Source organism: Emydura macquarii, unplaced genomic scaffold (assembly GCF_026122565.2).
Source record: "Emydura macquarii macquarii isolate MOO-44397 ecotype Brisbane River unplaced genomic scaffold, CSIRO-AGI_Emac_v2 contig_1146, whole genome shotgun sequence".
Lineage (NCBI taxonomy): Eukaryota > Metazoa > Chordata > Testudines > Chelidae > Emydura > Emydura macquarii.
Genome location: NW_027131283.1, coordinates 17633732 through 17652577, shown reverse-complemented (window position 1 = coordinate 17652577; position 18846 = coordinate 17633732). Strand labels below are relative to the sequence as shown.

The 18846-nt window shown below is 37.7% G+C and overlaps 1 protein-coding gene across 3 annotated transcripts in view; it reads right to left on the bottom strand.

The window, feature by feature from the left end:
* The window catches only part of RNF217 (ring finger protein 217), an 82910-nt gene that overhangs the window by 12705 nt on the left and 51359 nt on the right, over nt 1–18846 (bottom strand). Inside the window, exons 4-6 of one of the 3 annotated variants that reach the window (XM_067546698.1) lie at nt 15408–15609; nt 5476–5497; nt 1746–1778 (exon numbers count right to left, since the gene is read on the bottom strand). In XM_067546698.1, the coding sequence (XP_067402799.1) occupies nt 5493–5497; nt 15408–15609 (207 nt within the window). In that variant the 3' untranslated portion in view covers nt 1746–1778; nt 5476–5492. Of the gene's footprint in view, nt 1–1373; nt 1779–5475; nt 5498–15407; nt 15610–18846 lie in introns of those variants that run through there. The other 2 variants (XM_067546697.1, XM_067546696.1) reach the window with 2 other exon arrangements.

Here is an 18846-nt window from a genome sequence, read left to right as displayed (position 1 = left end):
CAGAATGGGGCCAATAGTCTTTTCTGTCTTCAAAAGGGATGTGGTTTAATTCATTAATATTTATAAAGCACTTTGAATTGGTCAGAGAGAAGGAGCTATAGAAATACAATATTACTTAGAATATTTTTCATTCATGTCTTGTCTAGACTAGGATTTAAAGGTGTGGTGTTGCTCGTGTTATCCAACATGTTCTAACACATTGATATTTTGCCTTAATACATGCTAAATTGGTCAAGTTAAAGCCAATGTTCCTCCCTAGGCTTTAATGCAATCAGTTTAGTATGTGTTGAAGGTAGCATACCATGTTTTATCTTCCGCAGACTTCCTGAACATCAGCAAATATGTGCCAATATCACACCTTTGATCCTCGCCTAGGCAAGGCTTGAGTTTATCTTAAAGCCTTTCTGTAAAAAGCAAGCTGTTTAATAAACCTAACTGTGTTTTTATGTGAAAAAGAACAGTTTGTTAGAAGGGATACTTTTCAGTCCAAGTTGAAATAGTACTGCCATATGTTATGTCCACATAGGCTGATTAGAAAAGATGTGCTGTTTAGAGACTGCTGCTCTTTCAAACTATAAAGAAAACCTACTGAAGTCATTACGCCTAGCTCAGGATATACTGTAATGAACTGTCAAAATACAGATGGTGAAATTATTGGTGTAGAATAGTTTACAACTACCCTATTAAGATTACTTTCACATCTTTGATGTTACCAAACATTGCTATAATTACTTCAGTTTCAGAGATTTACTACATATAATCAACATGTCTTTTCTAAATTGCACACACATTATGCTTCAGGATCATCTCAGTGATCTGATCATAGTTAAAGCCTAGTTTACACTTAGAAGTTTTGCCATTATAGCTAGACCAGTATATAATTATACAAACCCTTCTTAGTGTAGAAGTGCTTTCACCAGTATAGTTTGGTGAGTAAAATAAGCTTTCTAGGCAAAAGCATTTTAAGTCAGTATAAATGCGTTTACATTAGGGCTTTTGCCAACATAGAAATGTCACCAGAAAAAGTCAAAAGAAAACCATCACCACCAAAGCATTCCTTGTATAGACATGGCCACAGTTATACTAGAATAAAGGTGTCTTACACCAGTATATATCTTATTTTGCTTTCTGAACCAGGATTAAGATATACTGGTATAAACACAGCCATACTGGTATAACTACATCCACACTAACGGAGGTTTTGTTACGTTAGCTATACTGGTATAGTTCAGGTGGCAAAACATTCTAGTGTAGACAAGCCCTAAGTATTGACTCACTGAAAAGAATTTGTTCTTTTAAATAACTGGTAGGCATCAATCCTGCACAGGAAAAAATAATGACAATGTTTTGAGATTCTCAGACGGAAAGCATCATTAACATGTTTGTTTTAAAGCACTTTGCATCAGTCATAAAAACACACCTGTGAAGTATGTATCTATATATCTGTTGCCTCCATTTATCCATCTCTAAAATTGGGAATACTGTGAGACTGAACGAATTGCTCAAGGTCACATACCATGTCAGTGGCAAAATCAAGATTAGAGCCCAGATTAGCAATTTCTGATTCCCAGTTTTGTACTAACCCTTAGACACAATCACTAAACTTGAACTGAATTATACTACCAGATTCCATATATATTGACTACTTAGACTTAGAAATTCCTGTTTTAGCAGAATAGTCATTATTATACTGTATGAGTTCTTACCTATTACAACAGCTATAGCTCCCAGTGCCATTCCCAATACCAGTATTAAGGGTGCAATGAGTAACTTTCCAGCTGAAAAACAAAAAAACATTAAAAAATTAAAATGAGTTATTTTACTTCATTTTCTTCCTGGCTACCCACGAATACTTGAAATAATCTAACCTCACAGTTACTTCTGAAATAAGATTGATTTTTTGAAGTTTTACTGTAGTTCCCATTTGCAATTATATCCTTGAACTCCAGTGAGAGGCCATCAGTGATAAACCAATCTTCTGCTCCCTGGATTCTAACTTCTATCACACACCATTGTGTATCTCAGCTTTCATAGTGATCTTGACTCTATTACCAGTTCTAATTTTAAAGACATTTCAGGACTAAGAGCAAAACGATGGGCATAGAGGCTCAGTACTTTTGATATCCTCTACGGAGGCTCTAGGAGTCTTATTACATCCACCGCACTAGCATTCCTAAGAAGATGCCCCACCAACACAGCGATCGTTCTGGGGATCGAGGGAGTTAGACCCAGACCCAAAAACAGGGCCTCAGTTCACAGTCAGCAGCTCAAAGAGATGTTACCATCTGATAGCTAGCTAATTCCGGGTCTGATCCTTTGCTCTTTGAAGGAAATGGTGGAGCTCCCATTGACTTTTATGATGCAGGGCCAATTTCCAAGAGCATATAAGCCTGTTTCCAATCAATACCTAAAAAAAAATGGTGCGGCTCTCACAGGACTGGGTAAGAAGAGTTGTGCTGAGCAGAAACCATAGAAGCATAGAAGTTACCCTGTATGGATTGTTCTTTTTAGGGTTGTGTTTTTTAGTTTACAGCTTGCAGAACTGCATGGATGGACTGAGCAGTCAAAGACTTGCCAAATTGATGTTAATTTGGATTAAACTAGACCCCTTGCAATACAACTACTTTGTCTTGCTGATACAGGCTGAACTCTTGAAACAGAGATAGTTTCTCTCTGTGTGTTTGTACAGCATGTAGCACAAAGGGGTTCTGGTCTCAGCTTTATGAAAATGCGAAGTGGGAAGTAAATGCCAAGTATTTTGTTATTTATGTTCCAGCACTTCAAATGGAGATGTGAGATCAGTAAATTAGGTTATGCCTTTAAGAGATTACCTTTGGAAGGGAAGGAAAATTAAAAATAGATACCCCAGAAATATAGATTGACTTGGATTAGGTTTCAGGGAATGATTACATCATTCTAGAGAACAATGATGTAAGATTCTCCAGAACCAGAGCCACTAATCTGAGCAATCTGAAGGAAAAATGAGATGTTTCACAAACATTTACAACAGTAACTGAACTGGTCCTTTTCATACTTGTGTAATTCAAAAGCTGTAAAAACAGAATTTGTTGAATGGGAGCGAAGGGTTCTGAAAGTATGATTAATTATTAAAAGAACAGACTTGGCAACTTTTATTATTTGGATTACCATAAAACCTAGAAGCCTAGCCATGGATCAGGACGCCATTGTGCTAGGTACTGTACAAAGAAGAAGATGGTGATCTCTGCCCCAAATAGCTTACAATCTAACACAAGAGACAGCAGATGGATACAAACAGACAGGTAGGGACCACAAGGAAACAATAAGGCAATCAAGATTAAAAAAATAGATGAAAACAATCAATTTTTGTTATTTAAATACATTTTTAAAAAGTAGAACTATTTAAAATATTTGAAGTTATGACAACCTATACTAAGGCCCAAAATTACGAATTCTATTAAAATAATTAAACTTAAAAATACACAAACAGTACATATTTGCTACTGAAGTTTTAAAGAAAAAACCACTGAGCTGGTAGAACTTGGAAATCACTAGCTAAGCACCTGGAATCAGAGTTTGTTGCAGTGCTAAACCAGAAGTAGCCTCTTCTGCAGGTGCAGAGAGAATATTTTCTTCATTTCAATTCATTCAGCTAGTTCATTCAAAAATGAGAAACTGATTGGGAGCTGAAAAAGTAGGAAAGCTCATTTTCCTTTTCCAATATATGAATATAAACTAGGTGCAAAAGGTTGAGACCTACTACTTAGCAATCAGTTCAATTTTTTAACTACACAATACTTCCTTTAATACAACGGTTTTAAATAAAAAAACCAACGCTGATAAACTTTCTTCTTCTGAAACCAACAAAATTAAGCATAATTAAGGTATTTTATTAAATAAAAATAATCTTAAAATGCTGCCTGTGCATTTTAAAATGAATTCCAATTCCAATGCAAATATAGCTTAACACAAGTCACAAGTTAAAAAAGCCAAAATAGTAAATAAATGTCATTCATCATTTTCTAACAAAAAAAGTAAAAATGAAGAATCTGAATAAATGTATTGTGACAGATGTACTCTTATGTTCACCACTTTTTCCACAGATGTACTCTTATGTTCACCACTTTTACAAGACAATACCTAGATTACTGCTTGTTACCAGCCCATCTGTACCTTCAAATTCAGTTAATAAAGTCATTGAAGTTACAGCAAAAACAATGAGAGTCCTGTAGCACCTTAAAGACCTACCAATTTCTGCGGGCATAAGCTTTTGTGGGCTGCAACCCACTTCGTCAGATGCATCTGCAGCCCACAAAAGCTTATGCCCGCAGAAATTGGTTAGTCTTTAAGGTGCTACAGGACTCTCATTGTTTTTGCTGTATACAGACTAACACGGCTACCCCCCTGAAACTTCTCATCATTGAAGTTACAGTTGTAATATTTATTTGAATTGTCCATTGCAGTACATTTTCCACTACTAGTTGGTATATCCAGTGTCTATTTTAAGCTGAGGAGAAGCAGATATGGCAGGAGTCCACATTAGAATATTTTTGATGAATCATATGAAACAGAAATCATAAATAGAAATGAATTCCACTGTTAAAAAGGGGTTTGCCATAACCACCACTACAAAAAGAGCTGGCTTTTTATTGTAAGTGGAATGCACTAATGACATTTATAACTATGGCCACTACACAGAATGCAGTGGGCAAGATACACAGCTGGTGTAAACTGGTGTAGATCCATTGTCTTCAATGAAGCCTCTGCCAATTTACACCAGCTGAGAATCTAGTCCAACTAATGCACAAAGATCATGAAGCTTTCAATCACTATTATAGGAAACATTACATGCTGAGAAATACTGGAGACCAAGTAAACAACCACACTTAAAACGGAAAACTTTTAGAATTCTACACCTTAATTAAGTGGAAGCTAATTGCACAAGATTATAAAACAAAAGAAATTTAACTCCAAGCAATTCCAGCTATCTTTTCATATAATTTTGGTATATTTCATTATATTTTTCTTCAGGGAACTAGTACTCCAAATCCACCTCACAATACTGCAGACTCTGTTTACTCCTTCCAAGAAATCTTTTACTGTTCATGTATTAATATAACACTAAAAAAAACCTTTAAAAAGAGCTATTGTTCTATTGAGTTATGGTGCCAAACTTGGACACTGAGTTCAACCACTAGTATGTGAAACAGAGTGTTTAGTCCATTTATGCGCAAATCTCAATACACCATTAATTATGGAGTCACTCCAGTATCTGTATTCATAATATACGTAAAACACAAATGCAGACAGATCTAACTAGTCTGCGCAAATACTAGTCTCCGTTCCCATCTGGATTAAAAATAATCAAATACACACACGAGGACTTATCGGTTCAGTAATAAATAAGCCTGGCATCTGCTTGCAGATGTCTAATAAAGACAAGACACTGGGACATATATGCGGGTTTCTGCAGTGCAAAAAATTGTATATACATACCCTGCTGAATGAGGCACTCAGTCTTGGGAAGGGAAGAGGGACAAAGACAACAGAAAAAACAGCTGTGAAAATATACTATTTTTAAATCTTAGAACTAGAGCAAGTTTTTAACAGTTATATCTGATGTAAAAGCTTCAGTCGTTATAACGGAATCTGTTTTATGTTTGGTTGTTTTGCCCTACTACTTAGCATGTAATCAGTAATGCAGCACATGATTTACCATTTAATTCACTTCATTGGAGTCAGATGATGCTTTAATAAATTTTAAAAAGCTGTGTATTTCCCCCCCGTTTTCAGTGATCAACGGGATTATTAACAAACCCAAGTTAGGCTACGTCTCTGCTACAAGCACTATAGCTGCAGCGACGTAACCGTAGCATAGCTGTGTAGACACTTGCTACAGCGATGGAAGGGGTACTCCTGGGGGAATTCTGTGCAAAAAAAAATAAAAATTCTGCATAAAAAAAATTAAAAATCTTGCAAAATTCTGCCCCTCTGGTCTCAGACACACACACCCTCTCTCCCCGAGCCCAGCCGCAGGGCACTGCCCAGCCCAGACACTCGCATCTCCTTCCTCCCCAGAGTCTGGAACCCAGCGAAAGAAAAAGCCAGATGCTTGATCCTGGGCTTCTATGGCGTTTCCTGCACGCCACCTCCTTTCTTCAAGACATGCATGGAACCACAGCTGCCCACAACTCTCCAGTTTCCCCTCCCATTCCCCCCCCCCCTGTATTTGCGACCTGGATAGCTGGGCTCTGCTGGGTCCAGCGGCTCCTAGTGGCAGCCAACAGCACGGCAGCATCAATTCTATGGGGGGGGAGAATATGAAATTCTGCGCAAATTCTGCATTGTGTAGTGGCGTTGAATTCCCCCAGAAGTGAAGAGGTTTTTCCGTCGCTGTAGTAAATCCACCTCATCGAGAGGTCGTAGCTAGGTTGATGAAGGCATTCTTCCACTGACCTAGCAATGTCTATACTGGGGCTTAGGGTCAGCTTAACAGCACCCTTACATGATGTAGTTAGGTCAACTTAAGTTTTAGGTGTAGAACAGGCCCTAGGTCAGATCACCCTGGTTTCTGCAACTCAGCGAAACAAAGGCTACACAGGGTGGAGATGAAATTCCTCTAATTTTTTTTTTTTTTTTTTTTTGACACCAGGTGGTTAGTCTTACTGCTTTCCCAGGAAACAATGGACAAAGTCCCTTTAAAAAAAATAATCTGCTAGTTGAAGGCAGGGTGAGAAATGGGGCCAAAGTGCAGAAAGGGGAGATCATCACAGCTGTAATATGTTTCCTCTCTTTTCTCTGATTTCTTTTAATAATTTTTAAAAAGACGTTCTGCCTTTTACCAGAGACATGCAGTTTTTTCTAACTGAAACATTTGCTTTTAAAACAGCAAGTTTGCCAGCCTGTCAAGTCTGTTGCAAAAAAATTCTCTTATGATGTAAACATTAAACTTGAGATCAGGATTGCATGGTAAAAATAAAATCAAAACACTTTAAACAAAAATCTGTTTTTAGAAATAACTAAGTTTGTGCTATAGAGATAAGCATTTTCCTTTCAAAACAGAAATCAAAGTGAAGTATCTCCAGCAGCATTTTAATCATATGGGCACTCCACCTCCTCACTATACCCTCTTCTTCTCCTACGAGTTCCAGTCCTAAATGCTAATTCATTTTGCTATAATGCTGACAGTCAGGAAATCCCACTTCTCTACACTAAAAGGTTGTTGTAATTTATACTATTCTCTATACATGCTATTGTCCTGTAAGTTACATTATGTTGTCTCTCCTTTATAACATTCTTCAATCCTGCTCCAAATAAAGATGGGCCAAGAACTAGCATGTATAAGAATCTCTTCAAAATTTCCAGTGGCATAGTAAGATCTGAATTCACAACTACAGAACCAAACAAACCTGTAGAATTTTAGTTCAAAGACAGATCCAAAACTGGAATGAAACTATTTTCCAGTTCTGGTTCAGAGACACTTGAAAGTTCACAAGAACAGACTGCCTGCACAAGATGGTGAAAATCTTACAGGGGTAACTGATCTCACAAGATTTCCACCACTCAGTATAGCAGAATTCATAAGCTGAGCTGAAATCCCAGAAATATCAGCTCAATTTCAGCATTTTCCACCTTCCTGAATGAAGGAAATATCAAGAGATAAACTCACAAGAGACTGATGCCATTTAATACATGACAGTCCCCCAATTCAGACAACCAAATTATAGACTAAATCTAATCTGCAGCCTAATGCCTTCTCCTCAGCAATCTTGAGTCCTAATTAGATTCAAGCCATTCTGGTTTTATTTTTCAATTTTCTGCATCGAGATTTGTTGGTATTCCATGGTATTTTGCTACACAAACATTTTTTGTTTCCACATCTTGTACTAGAGCAGCATAAAAATGCCTGTTTCCCTTCTGTAACAACATGGCTGATGTTAGGACCATGTATATCAATGAAGAATTCTCTGATTGAGTCACCCTAGGTTCAGGTTCAGCTAAAACCTTACATTAAGATTCAGGGTAATTACTATTGAATTATGCTGGCAGGTGGCTCCAGTTAGCTCCATCCATGTTCAGGGGGTCAGAGTGTTACAGGAAAGTAGTGAGCTAAGACAGAGCTGGCCCCAACAAAGAAACCCTACAAACAGCAAAACTCAGGGAGTAAACTTAGGCTGAGGTTTTGCATTGTGCTATTCTTATCAATTTATCAAGAAAATCAAGCCACAAGAGCACTTATCTGAAAGAAAATTAAGAGTTAAGGACATCAAATCTTACACAGCCCAAACAGAGAGAAATGTATTTTCATCATAATATAACAAATTTAACTCTGATCCATGGATTAATAGGGTAGTAGGTATTTGTTACCTCCATATCAGTATTTAAACTATCTCCCGAAAAAAATATTAATATATAAATTGATAAGATTTTCACTAATCAAGTGACAGGTTTTTTTTGGTAGAGTACTGTATTTTTTTGCTGTAAGAATAGAAGTGTTATTGCTTGAGGATATATAACAATATAATACGATGTGGTAAAATATTGATTTTATTGTAAAATTATGTATGTGGACTTGCATTTGGGTCTTACCAATGTGTCTCATTAATGCACACCATATAAATGTACTCTTTTTCAGTAAGATTTCTGTATGTGTTGTATATTTAGAGATCACAGATGAAGAGTAATATTTTAATTTTGGGTAGTTGTGTTGTGATGAGCCTGATGAACTATGCATGTCTTTATATTGATAAGAACTAATTATTTGCATTACTGTAGCATATCCAAGCCCCAGTCAAGGAATAATAAGTTAATACTTTAGCATGTAAGCAGCATGGAATTTGTAATGTCTTTGGAGCAGTTAGGTTTCGCAGGGCCAAAATTAGGTTTGGTTCAGATCCAGGTTAAATTTATCCAAACCAAAACCAAGATATGGGGGTTCTTTGAAAAAAAATGTTCTTGTTTTGGCCCATCTCTCCCTTGTAGTTTTAAAAAAGGGTGAAGTCACAGTGTATGGACACTGAAACTCACTTTTTACAAGTGAATTGATGCAAGTCAATTTCCTATTAGAGAGTTTTAAAAAAGAACAAGGATAATTGGTAAACATGCACAATCATTAACTGCTTTGTGAGGTCCCCAAAATAGTAAGTAAGACTGAGGATTTAACTTCACTGGGAAAGACAAAGATCTCTTCCAGAAGTTATCCTGTTCTACAGCAACTTTCAAGGGCCATATGACCTACAAAACCTTTTGGGCTATATCAAGGAAGACACAATTTTTGCAGATTTTATTCAGAAAATAAGAAAGCTAACAGCTAGAGCTTTCACAATGGATCACCTATAGAATCCTTTAGTGGAGCCCTTGAATTTGGTTACAATACTTCTGAATATTCTTTTAGATGCAGAGCCCTGAAGAGACTTGGGTGACAGAGACTAGGAGAGGCCAAAATCCCCAAAGATGATCGTTCTAGTGAGGACAGTGTGTGGTTGTATCTTTTGCTACTGGTTTCTTCTGAAACTGGCTTAATTGCCCAACAATGCCTTTTGGCATTGATGCCTTTGGTCAGTGCTTCTAAGTAGCCTGTGATCTGCATTTAACATAGATAATCCAGTAATTTTCTGGAAGGAATCCTGGTCCTATGCAGCATTTTTCAGAAAAGTGAGCTGTCATCTGGAGGAGATCATTTTGAAGCAACAACCAAGTCTATTTACTCAGCTATAGATGAAGGCTGACATAGAAAAAGCATAATTAAAACAATTTGCAGAACATCAGAAAAGGAAGGAAAGAGCTGAAAGGGAAGAAAGAGATGAGCACCATAACCAGAAACACTTTTCTTCAGATTCCAGAGATGTACAGTACCTTTAAGGTAGGTGATGAGGGAACAAGATTTTTAAGAGAACATTTTGTAATTTGCTACCCAAATGTTTGTGTTTCCTGGCATTCAACTAACTATTCTTGGTTTGAATCCTATTGCTTAAATCTTACAGTACAATAGAAATCAGTGAACAATATTCTGGATTTATTTCTCTATCTTGAATCCTCAGTATGTAAGGATTTCTCCAGTGAAAAACGGAGTGCTGTAATAATTAATTTAAAATAAAAAAAACAATGTAAATACATATGTCCATAAATCTACTTAAGGCATCACTTGGAAAATGTAATTTTTTTAAAGAGTTCTAAGTGGCATTAACATTGGTATTGCTATACAGTAAAACTGCCATCAGTTTTTAACAAAGGGAGACAAAAAGGCCAAGTTGCCAGAGATGTGTGAGCAATCATGCTTGTAAAGTTTGTGCACACATTTTTGTGATCCCACATTTCTAAATGTGCCCTCAACAAATTGTTAAGTAGAATAGAGCATTTGTCATAAAAGTTACTTCTGTTTTGTTTTCCAATTGCTTTCTTTTTAGTACACACAATATACACCTACACATGTGGAATGGAAATCTAGATTTCTCATGACGGTGTGTTCTTAGACAGGTTATCATCAATTGCTTGCTTTTAGATCAAAGGAATGCATTTGTAACCCCATGTCTGATCCCACGGTGTTCTAGATAGTTTTTTTGAGCATGGTGAATGAATGGAGTAGAAAGTTGCTGCTGCTGTTACTCTATGGTAACAGCACTAAGTCCACAAAAGTATTTGGGCAATTCTTGATTTAGTGCTAAGTGGAACAACAGGCTCTGGTCAAAGAGGTGAATATAGCTGAACCACTCAGTGATAGTGACCATATGGTAATTAATTTAACATCCTTGTAGGGGAAGGACAGATACCAAAGAAACCCTCCACAGTAGCATTTAACTTCAAAAAGGGGAACTACACAAAAATGAGAAAGCTAGTTAAATGGAAATTAAAAGAAACAGTCACAAGGATGAAATGCCTGCAAAGTGCATGGAGACTATTTAAAAACACCATAATGGAGGCTAAAACTAAATATATACACCAAACAAAAAACAGTAAGAAGCTCAAAAAAATGCCATCATGGCAGAGTAAAAAGCACTTGGAAAATGTTTGCTGTTAGTTTTTAAGTACATCAGAAGCAGGATGCCTACCAAAGAGTCAGCTGGGGCCACTGGATGATCAAGGTGCTAAAGGTAGATTTAAAGGAGACAAGATCACTGCGGAGTAGCTAAATGAATTCTATGTGGTGCTTTTCACTGCAGAGGATGTGAGGGAGATTCCCCACACCCGAGCATTTCTTTTTCAGTGACAAATCTGAGGAAGTGTTCCATATTGAAGTGACAATAGAGGAGGTTTTGGAACAAACCGATAAATTAAACTAAATAAAATAATAAAGTAATAAGTCACCAGAATGAAATAGTATTCAATCAAGAGTTCTAAAGGAACTCAAATATGAAACTGCAGAACTACTAACTGTGGTATGTAACCCATCACTTAAATCAGCCTCTACCAGATGACTGGAGGATAGCCAAGGTAATGCCTGGTGATCCTTGCAATTACAGGCCAATAAGCCTAACTTCAGAATCAGGCAAATTGGTTGAAACTATAGTAAAGAACAAAATTATCAGACACATAGATGAACACGATATATTGGAGAAGAATCAACATGACTTCTGTAAAGAGACATCATGCCTGAATAATCTATTAGAATTCTTTGAGGGAGTTAACAAGCATGTGGATGAGGGTGATCCTGTTGATATACTGTCCGTGGACTTCCAGAAAGTCTTGGATAAGGTCCTTCACCAAAAGCTCTTAAGCAAACTAAGCAGTCATGGGATAACAAGGAAGGTGTTCTTGTGGATCAGTAACTAGCTAAAAGACAGGGAACAAAGTGTAGGAATAAATGGTCAGTTTTCAGAATGGAGAGAGGTAAATAGTGGCATCTCCCAGGGATCTGTACTGGTACCAGTGCTGTTCAACATCTTCATAAATGATCTGGAAAAGGGGGTAAACAGTGAGATGGCAAAGTTCGCAGATGATACAAAATTACTCAAGATAGTTAAGTCCAAAGCTGACTGAAGAGTTACAAAGGGATCTCACTAAACTAGATGACTAGGTGACAAAATGGCAGATAAAATTCAATGCTGGTAAATACAAAGTAATGAACATTAGAAAACACAATCCCAACTATACATAAAAATGATGGGGTATAAATTAGCTGTTACCACTCTGAAGGGAGATCATGGAGTCACTGTGGATAGCTCCCTGAAAACTTCTGCTCATTGTGCAGCAGCAGTCAAAAAAGATCACAGAATGTTAGGAACCATTAGGAAAGGTATAGAAGATATTACCATGCCACTATTTAACTACATGGTACACCCACACCTTGAATACTGCATGCAGTTCTGATTGCCTCATCTCAAAAAAGATGTATTAGAATTGGAAAAGGTGCAGAGAAGGGCAACAAACATGATTAGGGAGTATAGAACAGCTTCCATAGGAGGATAGATTAAAAAGACTGGGACTGTTCATCTTAGAAAAGAGATGTAATGGAGGTCTATAAAATCATGAATGGTATGGAGACAGTGAACAGGGAAGTGTTATTTACCCCTTCACATAACACAAGAACTAGGGGTCACCCAACGAAATTAACAGGCAGCAGATTTGAAAGAAACAAAAGGAAGCACTTCTTCACACAATGCAGGGTTAACCTATGGAACTCATTGCCATAGGATATTGTGAAGGCCAAAATTATAACTGGTGTGAAAAAAGAATTAGTTAAGTTCATGGAGGATAGGTCCATCAATGGCAATTAGCCAAAATGGTGAGGGACACAATCCCATGCTCTAGTTGTCCCTAAACCTCCCACTGCCAGAAGCTCGGACTGAACAACAGATGGATCACTCAGAATTGCCCTGTTCTGTTAATTCCTTCTGATGCATCTGGCACTGTCCACTGTCAGAAGACAGTATATTGGGGTTAGATGGACCATTGGTCGGACCTAGTATGGCCGTTCCTATGGCAAAAGCAAAGAGCACAAACACCCATCAGAAGACCGTAATATGGTTGCAGAGAGTGGACAGAAGGGACAGGAAGGAAGAAGAGGATCGAGCAAGGGGAAAAGAAATGTGTGGCAGGGTGGGGGATGCAAAAGGGCAAAAAGAGAGAGGATGACCTGTGCAAAGGAGATAGGAATTAAGCAGAAAAGAGAAGAGAGGACAACAGTTTTTCCAGATAAAATATAGTAACTCTATAAAATATATGTTGAAGAGGAGCCAACGATTCACCAGCATCATAAGAGCATCTTCAAAGTGATGCCGAAACGCTAACTAAATAATTTACTCCACGCAACAAACCAACAAGGTAAAATAATATTATCCCTTTTATTATTATCTCCAGAGTTGGAGAAAGGGAGTCATTAAATTAATTTGCCCAATGCCACACAGAAAGCAGTCAGTAGTCTCCATATTAGAAGTTAGGAATTTCTCTCACCCACTCTCCGAACTTCCTTTTAGGCCATGTTGACTCTCAAAGTTATTTTACTATTTTTGAAAGTTAAAGTTCAAGGAGGGGCTGGTCATGAATACGATAGCAGAAATGGTCAAAACACAAAATTTTTGTCCCGAGGAACATTTTTGATATTTTAACATTTGCTTTCATCCTTATTTGGGACAAAAAGTTGAAATATCAGAAATTTACCCAGAATGAAAAGCTTTAAAAAAATGTAAATCCAGAAGTGCTGAAGTGTTTAATTTTGTCTTTTTCAATTGGAATTCAAGTGTTTTGATATTCCTGAATCAAAAGGTTTCATTGCAGCTTTGTTTGACATTGAACTGTGTCCACCCAAGCTGTCATGGAACGTCATGCCCCCATTCTCCTTTCGCGGCCAGATGACATCTTCTTGATGCACCATGGTGGTTCAACCAAAGGGGAGACTGTGATGCAGTCTGGAAGATGTAGCCCAGGCTGTAGAATAGGACAGCGCATGAGATGTCCAAATTACAACTTCCATGTGGTCCCACGACATTTCAGGTGGGCACAGTTCAATGTCAAACTGACCTGAAATAAAATGTTTTAGTTCAGGTTGACCCACTCAAAATATTTCATTTAGCTATCAGACCAAAAATAGACTGAAAATAAGAATTTGGACAAAATCAAAATTTTTCTGCAGCAACTGTTTTTGTCAATGGAAAAACATTGACAAAAAATTCACAACCAGATCTAGATGACTGTTGTTTTGCATTAGTACCTGGAAGGTCAGTCTGGTAGTAAGACAAGCAGGATGGTAATGAGACAATGACGTGGCCAATGCCCTTGGTTCCTACTGATGTGGTTTTCACTGGCATTATCAAGAAAGTGCTTGCTGATGTTCCCACATGTGCAGTATACAAAAATAATATGGGACAGAATGCAAGAGAGAAATGTAGAATCCCAGTCTTTAATCCTTTTGAAAATCTGAGTATTTCATAAGGATTTTCACCAACAGATTAAACCACAGCACACTTGTTTCTTAGTATACAACACAATATAGGGGATTCATTTAAATACCACAAGTCACAGCAAAAGAATACTTTAAAAGTGTGAACAGATGACAATTATAAGTTTATCTCGGCAGAAGTATGTGCTTCAATTCCCCATTAAATTGCTTTATGTTGGGATGCAAAGTTTTTCCAATTTGCTTGCTACAGTAACATTCGGATTATGAAAAAATTCCAATACAAGAGAATTCCATTAGAAAAAATAAAAGTAAAAAAGAGCTTATTCACCATAGCCCATTGATTAAAAATTCCAAATGCTAAATTTTTTTATATATTTATTGAAGCATCTTCAAACAATCCAACTTCATTACAAGAAGTCTATGCTGCTGTAACATTGGTCAATTTGTGTGTGACCCCTAACAACAAGAGGCATTGAAATGTAATCAAGACAATTTCCTTGTATGTGAAAGAAGTTTACTAAACCAGCAATCATGAATCAATTTATTTGTAGTAATTACTTTACTCATATCTTTATGTATATTGATCTTTTAATCCCAACAACGCTCTTCTTTCTTTTTATTAACTAAATCTAAGATTTAGTTAATAAGGATTGGCGGTAAGCATGTATGTGGGTGAAATCTGAAATATTCATTGACCTAGTGGGCAATGTGTCCAGTCTTTTGGAATTGACAGAATTTTAAATATGGTGAATAAGGTTTTCAGTAATCTCTCACTATATTAGACTTGGCTGTCTGGATGGGAGCCAAAGACTGGATTGCTTAAGGGGGACTATGGTTTGGCTTCTTGGTAACCAGCATGGCATTACAGAAGTTGTTTGGTTACTGGCATCGTGAATCTAATTATAGGATAAATCACCAGTTTGGGGATTTATCTGCCCTATTCCTTGCAGTTTGCCCTGAGTAAGCATTCTGAGTATGGCCACTCCAGGCACCACAGTCACAGCTGCATTTTGGATCAATTGTTAATTAGTTAATACTTCTACCACTCATCACTTCATAATGTAGTTCTCTGCAAGGCATATCATCCACTCACCACAGACAGAGCCTCGCACTAATCTCCTTAAATGCGGTCTCTCGGGGAGGTAGCGATATTTGCATCCAAATATACTGAGGTTTGACGTGTGATCTCCAAAGAAACGGAGCTGGCGGTATCTCTCCCCACAGCGGTAACAGAAATTAGTGTTACATTGTGAACAGGTCATGTGGTCACACCCTTCTGTTCTCTGGATATGGATCTTTATGAGCACAAGAGGAAGAAAAAGAAAATGTTAATTAAAACAAACAAACAAAAAAACATTAGAGCAGATATTAGATAATATTTATCTGAAATAAAGATCAGATGAAGAGTCACCATGAGGGATTCCCAGAGTAACACTAACCCTGTTACTGTCCCAGCCATTCTATCAGTAATATGATTGGCCTAAATAAGTCTACAGTGACATTCACACACTTGTTTGTGGAACAGCAAACCTGAATATTTCAGTTAAATACACTTCTGGAATTCCACTTAAGAATTATCTCCCTATTTATACCCGCTCACCTTTTTTTTTTTTTCTTCTTCTTCTAAAAAAGGGAACAATCTTTTTGCATCCCAGACAAGAACCCAAGGGAGTTCTCCAAATAATCAAAATATTACTGCAGTTTTAAAATTATGAGAACTTTGGTGATTATTCAGATACATCATTCATCACTAAAACTATGGTTCAATTTAAAAAGTACTGAAAAACATAACTTAGGAAGGAATCCTGTCCAGTTCCTGCCCTCATTTACAGATGTATCTCCCTCAGACACTATTTTTGACCTCATTCTCTTACTATGTAACTATTACAAGTGAAAATCCAGTTTGTGACAAACACCACAACACAGGTCTTAGTTTGAACAAGTAGGCCAAACAGATTCCTCCAATGAAAAAAATATATAGCCAGTATACAGGAAAATATGAATGTTGAGCAACAGGAGAAAAATAACTCACTGGCATTAAGCCTGGATTCTTGTGTTCCATTTCCATCTCTACCTCTGTCTTCCTAGAACGACCTTGAATAAGTCACTTAACATTCTTGTGCTTACATTTACTCATCTGCAAAATGGGTATAGTATCTTTTTACCTAGCTCATATAGATTTTGGGAAGCTTTGCTTTTGCTTAATTGCTTTGAGAACTGTGGAGTAAAAGTGATTTACATCTTAGTTACAATTATTCTAAGTGTTATTTTCCAGGAAGTGTTTATGCTTTAGGTCCGATAACAAAAGCAGGGCTGGCCCATGACATCTCAGAATAGAGCTGCACAGGACATTGTGGTTTTGGAGGCCCATTTCAGTCAGCACATGTTGCTGCCTGCTGACCTGCCATGACACTCTTCCATCCTGAAAATGGAAGTGAGAGCATCAAGCTTTCCTGACCCCAAGAATGTTGGTCCCTACCACAACTGCTGAACTCCCCTCTTCTCCACCTTGCCATCCTACCTGCACCACTACCCTGTTTTTGCCTTCCTATCCCCAAAGTACAGCAAAAACAAACAAAAACAAGAAGATGTGTTCCTATCTTCACTAGAATTTTAAGTTGTATTTTGTATCTTTTCTCCGTACTCATTGTTCTCTTCCAATTATAAGCAGTTTAATGCAGGGACTGTCTTCCTATTTCTAAATAGAACCTAGCATACTATAGACACTACTATAACGTGACCGCTGAAAACCAACCCAAACACACTTCTTTTTTTTTTTTAAATTACAAAGTAAAGTTTCTTTCTTACATCCCCTTCTCTGAGTTCCCCCATATCATTTGTGGACATTTTACGTCTCTCTTCCTCCACCCCTTCAACTTTTTCTTTATCTCCACAAGCAGATAGCCACTGGGGTACTTTTTCTCAGAAAAAGACTTGGTATCTGCTCAGAGATCCTCATCAGTGATATTACTACATCAGGGAGCAGAGGGTGCTGAAAATCATCATTAGCATCATATTCTTCCTTCACCACCACTTTCAACTACTTACACTTAAACAGACCAAACCATCACTTTTAAAGTGCACCTCTTTTCATAGCCTATGGTCAAAAATGTCTCACACAACAGAACGAAGGGTGTTTCCATCACACTGCCACCAGATATATCCCAATTTGTATGTTGTTCAGTTGACTAAAAAATTTTAAATTGTATAAAAAACACATCACAAAACAAAAGACAAAACATTTTAAGTTGTGGATCTCAGTTCCTAGTGTCTGCAGTCAGATTAGGCCTCAACCTGAAAACTACTAGAGTATCCCAAAAATTTCAATATGCAAAGTCATGGGAACTATTCCTGAAGATTCATGCTCATATCTTTAGTATCTTTCTTCAATATTAAAACCACCCTTAACTAAACCACCCACCATGCACATACTTAAATGGAGTCAATGCATGATCTTATTGCTGAAACATTGGTCCTCCTCCATCCTCCTCTTCCGCAAATGCTCAAGGCAGCACAATCCCACAGACAGGAATGCAGCTGGTCCAGGGCACCCCCAAAGCTCAGCCCCACCATGCTAGCTGTACTTCCAGGGGTAGCCCTACAGTAGCTGCCAATTTTAGTTGGCAAGTTCTGAAGGTGCGTAAATCACCAAATTGGAAATGTTCAAAGGGAAGTTATTTGCTACACACCACTAACGTGACTCTCTGGATTAAGTTACCTCTTTCCAAAGCAAATTATTTCAACTTTGATTATCCAAAGCACCCTGTTATCAGGGATCACAACCCTGCTTTGGATGTCTAAATTCAGATAAATAGAGGGACTTTTCGGTGTCATTCAGACAATCAATGCTGAACCTACTATGGCCTCTGCAGATGAGCAACTAGAATATCCTCAATGAGGAGATCATAGAATCATAGGGTTAGAAGGAAGGGTCATGTAGTCTAACCCCCTGCCAAGATGCTGGATTTGTTGTGTCTAAACCATCCATGACAGATGGCTATCCAGCCTTCTTTTGAAAACCTCCAGTGAAGGAGCTTCCACAACCTCCCTAGGCAGTCTGTTCCATTGTCCTATTGTTCTTACAGTTAGGAAGTTTTTACAGATTTAACCTAAATCTGCTTGCTGTAGTTTGAGCCCATTGTTTCTTGTCTTGCCTTCTGTGGCGAGAGAGAACAGCTTTTCTCCACCTGCTATCGTGACCCCGACCCGCCCCCGCAATTTCCTTTTTTCCAAGCTAAACATACCCAGTTCCTTCAGCCTTTCCGTTCCATCTCTTCGATCATCTTTGTCGCTCACCTCTGGATCCTTTCCAGTTTCTCTACATCCTTTCTATACACTGGTGACCAAAATGGTACACACTACTCCAGCTGAGGCCTACCCAGCGCCGAGTACTACCGCCTCCTGTGACTTGCATGCGATGCCTTTGTTAATGCAACCCAAAACCACATTTGCTTTTTTTGCAACAGTATCGCATTGCTGACTCATGTTGAGGTTGTGATCCACCACATTCCCAGATTCTTCTCAGCAGTACT